The 12,821-nt window shown below is 29.7% G+C and overlaps 1 protein-coding gene across 1 annotated transcript; it reads left to right on the forward strand.

Annotated features, from left to right (window-relative positions):
• Nucleotides 1–5: 5 nt before the first annotated feature.
• On the forward strand, nt 6–10,739 carry LOC139493489 (uncharacterized). The gene is made up of 5 exons (XM_071281920.1): nt 6–136; nt 697–1,117; nt 1,520–1,863; nt 6,716–6,982; nt 7,442–10,739. The coding sequence occupies exons 2-5, from the start codon at nt 724–726 to the stop codon at nt 7,481–7,483; spliced, it is 1,047 nt and encodes a 348-aa protein (XP_071138021.1). The 5' UTR covers nt 6–136; nt 697–723; the 3' UTR covers nt 7,484–10,739.
• Nucleotides 10,740–12,821: the final 2,082 nt, after the last annotated feature.

Genomic DNA, 12,821 nt, shown 5'->3' on the forward strand with positions numbered 1-12,821 from the left:
AACGGCGGAGTCATACGGAAATTGCCGAATGAAAAATTATTCGTCGACGTAAACAAACAAAGCAGCTGGAAAGAGAAGTAAACAAAAACACAGAACACTTGATAAATCGAAAGACATTGAGATTTCTATCAATCTTGTATGATCATTTAACATTTTTCATCATTTATTTAAACAACTTGGTTTTCTTCTGTTGGTTTATAATATTAGACAATATTTTCATTGTGCAAGATTTGTGTTGACATTTTTGTTCCGCCTCAGTGATTGCCAGCTGATTCACCATATTTGCCAATACACACCGTATGAAAAGTGTATCTTGTGCAATCCTTTTTTTCGGAGTATGATTTATTTTAGCAAATGCTACACCATACAGAATATCTCTAACAATTTATGATATCAAGAAAAATATTGATCATTATTGTCAGGCTTGTCATTATTGACTCATTAAAAAAACACTATTGATGAAAAAATACTTTTTGATCCTTTCATATATTCATGAGCCTATTCAAAGTCTTATCCGTGGAGGTCATATTTAAAAAAAATATATAGACATAGGTTTGAATAAACATTTATCAGTGTATAATTGTCTTTAATTTTCCTCTCTTTTACCAGAGACATGTATACTAAATTTGTATTTATATGTCTCTGCTTTTATTATTGTCATAATGAATATTTATAATATTTCATATCTACTTTCAGCTTAGATACACACACAATTAACATACTATGTCCAATAGTCCATTCGACAGGGGGTTTCATTGGCAGCAGGGACCACCACCTTATTTTCCTTACAACAGGATTATGAATCAGCAGATGATGAATCATCGCTATATGCAGTCCACTAGAGGATTATTTAGAGCACCACATCCCCAGTGGAACAATTATTACAATAGAAGAGGTCAAGGTTGTTCATATAGAGGGCACCACCACCACAGACATCGTCTACAGCTGAACGATTACGATGACTATGTCTGCTTCATCTGTAAAGATCACTTACAAAACTGTGAAGACCAAGGAGTACATTTGTGTGATGGTGGTGACTCCAGTCATGATGACAGTGATTTGAAGAAAGAAGTGTTAAACTTTACTGTAGAGAAAGAGAGCATTAATGCTAGACTAGGTAGAGCACTTATTATAAAGAAAAAAATAAGATGATCCAAACTCCTTCATATGAAGAATTTGTAATGGCATCAATTGACACATACTTTAAATAAGCCAATATTTCTGACAATATAACATTTTGTAGAAATTCTTCAGTACAAAGATCAAAACTGTCAATTGTATGCTTAACAATTACTGAATTTCGTAATACATTTCATTCTTAAAATACATGTTTATGTTTGCCATTAATCTTTAAGTCATCTGTATAACTGTGAATATTTCAACTCATTTTTTTGACAAACTTTACATAAGCTTCTTTCCTGCAGTTTATGTATCTCCTTATTTTTTATTAATATTTTCAGTTTTCTTCATTTGAAGCCAAAATTATATTATTGAAAATATACAACTTTTTTCTTTACAGAAAAACTGGTATCTGAAATTAAAGACTGTTTACACACCAAATACGAAAGTGTTACAGAAAGTCTTGAAGCACATGTTTCTAACAGAATAAATGAAATCGACAGTATCAACAAAGAAGTTGTTGATGAAAGAGAGCACCTTCAAAATCTGAAGAAAGAACTTGAATTACGAGGCAGAGAATTGGAAAAGAAAGAAAAAGATCTGATAGCAAAGGAAAAATCATTTGACAAACACCAGGAGAAGTGTAAACGAGAACTACTGAAGGAAAAAGAGGAAATTGTTAGACAATGGCAGCAGTTACGAGATGAGATCACACGAATGGAAGAATTGCATAAAGTTCAAAAGGTATGGAGTAAATTTAAGAAAAGTATTACCAAGTACTTTTAAATTTAACTTTACAAAGAAATGGAAATGTTAATTTCCACAGAACAAAATCATCATGGTTGCTTATACATGTACATGCTATACATTAAGTTACTTGTGAGACGTTAAAAGGTACATGTAGTCACATAGGTATTGTCTTAGGCTTAAAAATTGCTGGTCAACCAAGAAAAAATGTCAGAACTTAGTATTTTATAACCACTTGACAACAACATATGAAAAAAAAGACATAATTTTACAAAAAACATTTTTCTGTACAAAATTTACAATTTATTATCAAATTTTTCTCTAAACATACTAAAATTATTTACATTAAGTATTTTTTTTAATTTATATATCATGCCTTAAATTTACAATGATCATGTTTTAGTAATATTGTTCTAATTGATAAAAGTATTTATTTTCTTAAGCATTTAAACAAACAGGAAACTCATATACATAAAAAGACAAGCAGGTAAGTTAGCGCTATAAAAAGACATTTGTGTTCTTAAGGTATGAAATACGTTACTAGCGGGCATGAAAGCCTCTGGTTCACAAAAAAAAAATCTTATATAGAGCGGCGGAAACTTGAAACTAATAGAAATTGCTTAAAATATAACTCCTTACTCACATATATGTACGTACATGTAGCTGATAATGAAGGTACAGTTTGTATTGAGAATTCTTTTATGTGAAGAGAGACAAAAGACAAGAGTTCTATATAAGACAAGCATATATTAGTATAAGGAATCTCTTATTTATAAGAAAATAAATACATGTACAAAACGAGCTCTATAGAATAGAACCAATAAAATGCATTTACACAATGAAAAAGAAAGAAAAAGTCTGAGTTCCAATATATACTACATGTATGTGCCAACAGAATTCAACAGCAACACATATTTTCCATCTATCAAAATTTTAAACCAGCAGATCTCCTTTAAAAATAGATGTTTCAATTTGTGTGTAAAAATGTGCAGAAACCTTAGATAATGCCAAAATATCATGTCAAGCAATTTTGAAAACTTATGACTAATCTTTGACTTACTACTCATAACCAAAAAAAAAGGGGATTAAAACAAAATGTAACCAAAATTTTCAGGAAAGCTTTAAAAGAACTATTTTGTATTTTTATTCAAAAAGGGTCCAATTATGGCAATGGGGGTGTTGAATATGTGTTGTGTTTCTATTGGCACTTAGTACATGGTTATAAAATAAAAAAATTAATACCTAGCCATTCTGTGGAAACAAATACATGTTCTCATGTCATAAAGCAACAACAACAACTTTTATTGTTATCAAAAAAGTTAAAAAAAAAAACAATTAAAACAATGGGACAAAAACACAAAACAAAAAAAAACAATAGCACATATATTAATCTGTATATAAGTCATAGCCAAGCCTGCATTATATCTCAAGGAGGGAAAACTAACAGAGGTAGGACCAATTCAATTTGAGTCTTATTTAAAAACAAAATTCTGGTGATACAGATTTTTGGATATCTTGATGTGTACCACTTCAATTTGTTCCTTCCTTGTATCAGAAATGAGAGGCGGCTTTGAATTGTTTTGACATGTCCTATTTTTTGTCTTATAACCGTTTCTTGCAGGGTATTGATGGAGGATTCACCCTTTATATAATTGGGGCCCTAAATTTTAGGGTATTTTAAAGGTCAAGGTGCCGCTTTCCAGAAATTGTTAAAATACAGGTTTAGTAAAATATCGTAGTTGTACAATCTACAGGGCTCTAAGATTACAGTCCCTACCTTGAGTATTGTTCTTAATTTGCTTGCCATATGTTTTCACCTAGATAAGTATTCAGTCCAGAAATTAATCTTTCAGTCATAGAGATAAGGTTCTATGATTGATCCAGATTATAAACTGCCTGAAAAGGAAAATTTTAGAGCTCTGAAATTTATGTTTTTTTTATGAAAAGATTATTTTCTTTTAAGTTGAACAAAACATTGTTTGAAATTGAAACAAAATATTTGGGATAAAGTAAAAAAAAAATTTGGAAATTATTTTCCGAACTACAAATGCAAATGTATCATCTCTGACAGCAATATTTCAAAAAAAAAGAATCCTGATAATTTGTATTTTCTGCTATATAAAAATAGTATTTCCTGTCTTTACATTCTTTTTTTAAAAAGTAGTAAATTAAGTTAACTAAACATCAGACTGAAATTTATTTTAATGACTCCTAAATTGTTTGTTTTTTTAATGTTATGTTTATGATATGAAATGTTTTCTTTTATAATATTACACCTAGGTTCTCGACATTTATGGTCCCTTTTTCAAGGAGATAAGCCTTGATTTATTAGGGCCCTTTGAAGCTATACAGTTTTCCGTGGGTTTTATCCATAACACGAAGTCATCAAACAAACTATGCGAGATTAACATCGAAGAATATGTCCATTAAATGTCACAATGTCCATGTTGTGTAAAGGTAATTCGTTGGCGGTAAAGAGTAAGATAAGTTTATGTAGTGATTTCTGATGAACTGGTAACCAACCATTATTGCTTTTCCGCCTAGTAAATCAACAGGTAAAAGATGCCCATTAATGCAATCATCAAATTAGTAAAAAGTTGAAATCTACAACTGTAAACAAACTTTTGATGTTTCACTAAATATTTTCTTTCAAAAAGGAATAAATAAAATATTATTTTTGGTAATTGGAAACATAACAAATTTGAAAAAAAACACATTCTTAAAAAAAGAGAAAAAAACATTTGCTTACATCCACATTATTTGGATATTTTTCTAATTGGCAATCATACTGTATCTCTTTATATATACTGCATTACATTTACCAGTTGTTTAGAATGGATAGGGTACCAGTTTAGTACAGGAAACATGGGAGGTTCCTTATCAATACCTGATCTGTGAATGTTTCCATGGTAACTGTAGTTATATAATTGTTTTCAGTTTCATACATTTGAAAAATATATTGCTTGATTTTCAATCTAGCACCGTGTATCTTTTCATCTTAATAAGCTAAGTAGTGTGAGATGGAAAAGTGATGTGTAAAGCTGTGTGTATACTAGGCTTAGAAATGTCAGACTTGTTATCTGTTTTCATGCATAATATTGCTGTTATAAGCAAAAGATGCATTTTAGCACAAGAACCATATGAATAAATTGGACTGTAAACAGTATTTTTGCATTTAGTTCATGCAAAGAGTGAAATCTATACGAACACCATTCATACATGTACAATGTACAAAAATACTTTTATGATAAAATGTTTGCCTTTAGTTTGTTAGGTCATCATATCATATGAATATGGTGATTATTACCTGTAGATAACTGATAGTTAATAAGTCTTCAAGAAAATCTAAAGATTTCCATTGTTTTTTGTTGTTGAATGGGTGCAAATTGTGTGTTGAGACTTTAACAAGAATAAAAAAAATATAATTTACAACCTCCTCTTTTTCCACAAGAGGGAATGAAAATTTACTGATGTATTAGTAACTATAGATGATAAAGGTATTTTAGTACACTAGAAAACACCCGTGACATGCTGGAATCATGACTTGATAAAGTACCAAATTGTACACCTTATTTTAAGCCTGTTTTTGTAGTATTTGTATAATTTATCATCTGATAAAGTTGGTGATTATAAGGTGCATTGTTTTCTCTGCTATCAAAATCTTTCTGTTTGAACCCCATACTGGTTTTCTTACTACAATTTTAAAATTCATGTGTCAAAAAATGAATTTAGTAGTATGAATCCCTTTGTAATGACAAAGTGCATGACCTCATTATTTTAGGATAATAGATTTCAAAGGCAATATGTTGATTGAGAAGGTACCAAAGAATATAAGACAAGGATTGATAATAGTTTCTAAATTTGGATATTTTCTCAAAAGTTGGCGTTTTCTGAGGAAATAACATTTTTTAAGAGATTAATTTTGGAAGTACGAGACACTACATTGATACATCTTGTCACAAATATTTGGGACTTTGTATGGTTTCAGAGGAGTTGTAGCTCAATGAAATCAGTCTCTTCATGTACCTTTAGTAATATAGATGATACAAAACACCTTCATCATCTATAGTTGACAGAGTTACCTTCCCTTAACAGACTATCTAAGCTATTGTCATTACTTGGGATCTGTTGTCCATCGGCTTCCACTTATTCTTAAACATTTTTAGATATGGTTTTTTTTCTGAAATGATTAGACTAGATGGAGTCTTAATTTGGTCTGAAAATTCAGTTTGTTTTCTTTAAATGTTTTGTCCTATGGTACTGATTAATCTAAGAATACGATTTGCTGGTATGGGAGCAAATTGAAAAAATATGTCAAAATAAAAAAAAGATTGATGTTGGGTAGATTAATATAAGACAACATCAAATGATCAGTCAAATATAAGAGAACCTGTGCGAAAACTGTGAGTGCTGAGAAAAATGCCACTTTGTACAGGTATATGAATGTGTCATATGGAACTATTTTTAAATTGCTATTCCTGTTTCAGGAAAAGTATTTAAGGGAGATAATAATTGCTTTAATCTATCTGTCCTCAGATCATTTCAGAGCAACATTTTGAAAAATTCATTATAATTTTAAGTTATTATTCTTTTTTATGCTTTCAAAATTTGGGAAGCAAAAAGGGAACATGGTTGTTATATGATAAGACCATGATAGAAATAAAAACAGCTTTCCTCAAAAAAGCTGTGGTTGTGTGTTTTTGGAGCACAGTAAGATAAAAGAAGATAGTTTATACAGTAATTACTATACAAATTTTGCCCTAGTTTCATTTATATTTGAATCCAAAATTGTGGGATGGGCACAACTCTTATATCTTTGATTGACATGCTTTAGATTTTATATTTGTAGGGAAGAATCAAACTTGATGTTGGAGGGACAATATACACCACCTCAGAACTGACCTTGACCAGGGACAGTGAGTCCATGTTAGCTGCCATGTTTAGTGGACGTCACAACATAAAACCTGAGGAAGATGGCACCATCTTTATTGATAGAGATGGAACTCACTTCCGTTACATCCTGAACTACCTTAGGGATGGTGGAATCGCAACAGATGCTCTACCCAGAAGTCGTCAAGTGTTGAGGGAGCTCAGAAATGAGGCCATTTATTTTCAGGTTTGAAACTTTTCAAAATTTTCAGTTTATAACATGATAGGACTGTAAATTATCTAAAACTAATTTATTGAGAATAAATAATTGCAGGCTTGCTTAGGATAAACGAATGTGAAATAAGATTTCTGGTCATTGTGAGGATAAAAGTAATGTTTGCTTAAAGTTAGTTTTATCTTAAACCAATGAGAAAAAGATCTCTATATAAAAGTTCACCTAACTATCCAGTGCAAATCCCTTAAGCTTGATATGCAAATTTAGATATATTTAAAGGAGGCATTTCAAATGTGCTTCCAAAAAAAGAAAAAGTCTTGTAGCTGCAGATTAAATGATGTGTCTATCTTGAAAGCAGTCAGTTCTTTAATATTATCATAACATTCAAGAAAGAGAAAAAAAAAGATCCAACAAGGCTGAAACTTTTTAAAAAGATTAAGCTTTATTAAATTAATCTTTTCTTTATTTCAGCTTCATAGTCTTGCTCAGCAGATTGAAAAGCTATTGAAGTGAACAATCATTCAAACAGGACTAAGAGATGAAATGGATTGAGTTGTTCCCAAAAGTTCTTATTGTACAAAGACATTTATAGGACAGCTTAATTGTGACAAGTTAGTCTGTGTATTGATGAACGTTACTGTGAAATGTAATTCTAAATGATTATTTAGTGTTTTCAGCTTGCTTTTTGACCCTTGCACTCTGTCTTGGTGTCTCAATTGTCAAAATCGTGAAGGTAATATAATACCTAAGAGACATGTGGTACATTTACTAGATCTCAAATATTTTATCTAGGAATTGATTTTTTAAAAATTAAAATGCCTGTAAGTTGTGTGTTGTTGTAAGAGAGAATAGGGTATGGCACTGGAAGTCAGTTAATACAACAATTGATTTAGTCCAAGTTAAAGTTGGCTGGTTGTCAGATAGTTGACATTTGTAGCATCTATTATCATGTGCTAGTGTTAGAACAGGATAAAGAACTAATTCATCAGATGATTCATATATCTTTGTATACATGCAGTTTGTAGGAGTGTAGTTATAAATTTAGCTATATACATGTATTAAAAGTGATTGCAACTGTATCATTAATGCTTTAAAAAGAAGGAAACTAATGCTTAAAATTGCTATAACCTTGGTTAATGATTTTTCAAATTTCTCCTATTCAAGTCTCAAGTGAGATGCCCTCCATAAATTGAATCGGGGAGTTCTTTTGGTGTCTGTAGATGTCAGATGACCATGGATTTGAAATTATCTAATTTTTTCTCTCTTCAGTTTTGTTACAATGTCTTCTGTGCATGATTGTTCCTTGATTTTAAAACTCAATGATGACAAATGGCAGCCGTTATAGATCTTTTTCAATTAGTGGATGCACTTGTGCTACTGTGAACTCCACATGCATTATATGCTATGCAAAGTAGCCATACACAGTCATAGTCTCTTTACTTTATTTTAAAAGATTTATTGTTATTATCTTAATTCCATAAAAAATATATACACAAAGAAATAATTTTCTTTAAATTTAATATTGTTTTTTGTTGTTGTTGATTAGTTGCAATCCGTATTACACAATACTCAAACCCACACGAGTTTCACAAAATGATACCAGTGAAAAAAGTTTAATCTCAATCACCATTATATTTCCATTCTTTTTTGTTGCATATCAGATTAATTAATTGTATTGTAATACCTTAGACTAAAGGTTTCATTTACCTTATGAATCAAATACATTTAAAAGTGTATGGTCAATTTAAAAGTGAGGTCCATGTCAGATATTTATTATCATAGAAGGCTTTCAATGACTTGTTTTATATATTTTGTTAGTAAGTAACCTTACTACATTTCCCATGCTATCTCAGGTACTTTTTGTATTTAATATAAAATGTATTAAACTTTTCTGGTAAATACATTTATTTTACAAACAAAAAGGTTTAATATACATATATGCATTTAATAACATTGTACAAATGTATTGTGGAGAATGTGTAAAATTGGTGGTGTTGTTTTGGGTTTTTATTTTTAAGATTTTCAATTTAAGAAGTTTTATCAAAAAAGATTTTAAGTTACCGGTATTTACTTTCCAAAGCAAATAACTGTTTGTATACATGCAGAATAGACATTTACATCATGAAATAAGATTCTGTGTAGTTACCCTGAATAAAAACAAAAACCTAAAATTAATGGTTATTCCATTGCTGATACAATGTAAATCCTTTTCAAAATATAATAAATATAACTCAATACCAGAAATGCACTTCGTATTTTCCTTTTATGTTTTTTTTAATGTATGTTCATTATGTCATGTTATTGTTTCAGTTTATTGTATATATGATTTTAAACTTGTTGAATATGTATAATTGTGTTTGTATCAGAATCAAATTTTATTATTACAGGCTTTTTTTTTTATTTATTTATTTAAAACAGCTTCAGATTGTAAAATAAGCAAATGATCTCAAATATTAAAAAGTATAATTCGTCATATATCTGTACATTAGTATATAGGAAACCATGAATAGAATTTACGTTAATATTTATCAAAATATACTTGAAATGAAGATGAATGCATCTGATAATGTTTTTGCATGTTTCTTTTCCAATTTAAAGTGTGAAAAAAGAACCATAGGAATTTTTCAAAGTTTACATGTTAAAGTTTGTAATTAGATTATTGATGCAAAAATCTTTTATAAAACATCCTGTTGACAAAAAACTATTTGCATTTCAATATGTCCAAGCACCAGAGTTACAGCTCATTTAAAATTTGCCTATTTCTTACTTGATGTTTTTTATTTGAATTTGTTACTTTTATGGTTTTAGAAGGATTTTATTTTATTCATATTGGTTTTTGCTATATAATTAATACCATAATTGTTTTGGAAAGGAGTCACAATGGACCTGAATTAACATTTCTTTTCATTGCAATGAATCTTGGTTTGTCAAAATTGAAATATGCATATTTATAATCCCCACCTAATAACATTGTAAACTAAAGTTATCATTCTTTTTTGTTTGTTTTAAACAGGATGACAAAGCAGAATCCTTCCATTTGATAAAAACTAAGTGAAAATAATTTTTTAAAACACATATTATTAATTTATTGGAAAATTGTTTAAAAAAAAAAAGATAAACATTGGCATTAAATTTGTCATGCACCATTGCTTTGACAAGGAATGTTACTAATAACCTAATGACCATGATTCTGATCAACTTATCATAAGAAGTAAGGTACACTACATTCTAATTTTATTATACAAACATAATTTGAATTTCATTAACCCCTGAAGTAATCTCTGCATTATTGTAATTATGATTTACAATATTGAAAACAATTTATATTATTATACAAGAATTTTTCTTTTTATGTTTTGACATATCTATCATTGTTATTGTGTAATTAAGTGCTGTTTATGTTGAGTTGTTTAATGACATTTTATAAGATACTGTAAATTGAGAAATTATTGCATTGTTTTTATCATTGCCAAAAATGAGACTGGGTTATAATTGCAATAATTTAAACTTGCATTTTGAATTTTTTTATATGAATTAAACAGAATTTTTCTTAATATCGCAAACATTAAAATCACATTTTAGACTAAAATTACAAAATCCCATTAATAAATACACACAATAATTTCTGAATTTACAGTATTTGCAGAGCACTGTGACATTAAAGACATTTTGTTATTTATTGATGAAAGATGTAATTGTGTAGTTATGAATGCTTGTGATATATTAATATTTTTTCATTATATATTTAGCAATATAGCATAAATATCAAGTGTTTAGTGTTTTGCGCCTAATTTAGAAAATTAGAAAATGTGGTATGATAGCCAAGGAGAAATCGTTCTGCATAACTTCATATGAAGCAAGAGTTTGCACTAATTGGTCAAAAAGAGAAAAATCCATACTGTATAGTAATCTATAAGAGGCAACAATATGGCAAAATGTAAAAAAAATAACTATTAAATTAAACTACAAATGTATTAAATGGCCTGATTTATGATAAAAACAGATATCAAGGCTTATTTGGACAATTTCAATTATAAGTTTATGACACCAAGCATCACATGATAGATAAGAAAATACTTTTGTTTTCAATAATGTTCCAAGGAACCAAATCAATATTAACTAGTAGAGCATTGAAAAAAATGTGCTAACTTTATGTATGGCAGTGATTGCCTGTTGCTAAAAAAACAACAGTTGGTGATATCCTAAGAAAAGAAAAATCCACCAGCATTGGCATCTACCTAGCCATTAAAAAAACTCCAAAACTCCAAAACTGACAAAAATCCAAGGCCTTTTATTTGGTAGGCCTGACATGCATTTTCTTAACACACGTTTCATGAGACATACATTGTTGTTTGCATAATTAAGTTGAAAAGCAAAATTAATAACATAAGTGACCACACATTAAAAAAAGTCTACCATAAGAAAAATTATAGTATTTTATTGGTTTCATTGGTGCAACATTGTCATAATTTCTCTTCCTTTTTTAAATTCCATGTCACATGAAATGACTGAGCAGAAAAAGCTGAACAAGACTAAAACAATCAATGACATAAGATTACCAATACATATTAGTTCTTTGGCCAATTTTTGTAGTGAATGAGAAGTTAGAGAGAATGTAGTTTTACAAAATATTCTGTGACTTTGAAACATCATTACAGAGTTGTTATATATACCAAAAATACCTGATATTGCATGGCTGTGTCAAGAGGTTTCAGTTCAGTGAATAAGTGTCATGTAAGATAACACCGTGTATCATCAGTACAGCGGATATAGGTACTAACCAAGCGGGCGTGATCGATTTTCAGTGATGTACAATTTTGTACTTTTTTTTTGCTTTGTTACCCCGATTTTGTTTTTTGTCCATGGATTTATGAGTTTGTACAGCGGTATACTACTGTTGCCTTTATTTATTGAACTGACACTGAACATTCAGTGTACATTTCTCAACATCTGAAATTCCTGCTCCAAAATGATTTTCGCATCGATTTTTTCCTATTTATTAGACAATTTTTATATTCTAATAAGAACAATTAACTTGTAAATGCGCAAATAGTTGTGAATGTCAACACCAACTTTCAATTTCGATACAATTGTCGAGACATTTACATGTTTTACCTGAAAGAAAGCTAATACATGACAAAAGTAATAGTTACCAATCATAAACCTATCTGTGATTACTCATTCCTTGAAACCTTTTGGGTAATAAACGAATATGAAAATTTTGTTTTTGTGTACGGTGTACAGCAACTTAACTATGCACCGTACAGTAGTATTTATGTGGTCGGCTAAACACCGTACACAACGCTTCTTTTCGGAATAAAATATCGAAAAAAACATGCATGAAAGATTTCAATGCCAATTATTGATACAACTATTGTTATAACACACGCACAGTGCCCTTCTATCAGAAAAAAGAGTTGCAATGAATATAGAATTATATCAGATGAGACGAGTGCCAACTTCTTTGTCAAGTATTTGCACATGTTTTTAGTAATCGTTCTTGTTTTGGGAATATAACGAGACATCTCTAATCAGCAACCTACGACCAAATCATTTCTTAAAACAACAACTATGTTTAGATTGAGGTACACATTGATATTATGTGAACACAACAACGATTTTCGTTACCGTGTGAGGTCAAAATCGATCACGCCCGCTTGGTTAGTACCTATATATATATATCCTCTGTACTGATGATACACGGTGGATAATAAAGTGATCAACAATTGCCTTAAATGTAATCAAAATTCAACAAACATATGTGCTTTATAAAAAAGCTGAAGAGATACTAGTTCAAATAAAGGCAACAGTAGTATATGGCGGTTCGAAAGTCATATATTGATTGAGAGAA

This window comes from Mytilus edulis, chromosome 10 (genome assembly GCF_963676685.1).
Source record: "Mytilus edulis chromosome 10, xbMytEdul2.2, whole genome shotgun sequence".
In the NCBI taxonomy this organism is placed as follows: domain Eukaryota; kingdom Metazoa; phylum Mollusca; class Bivalvia; order Mytilida; family Mytilidae; genus Mytilus; species Mytilus edulis.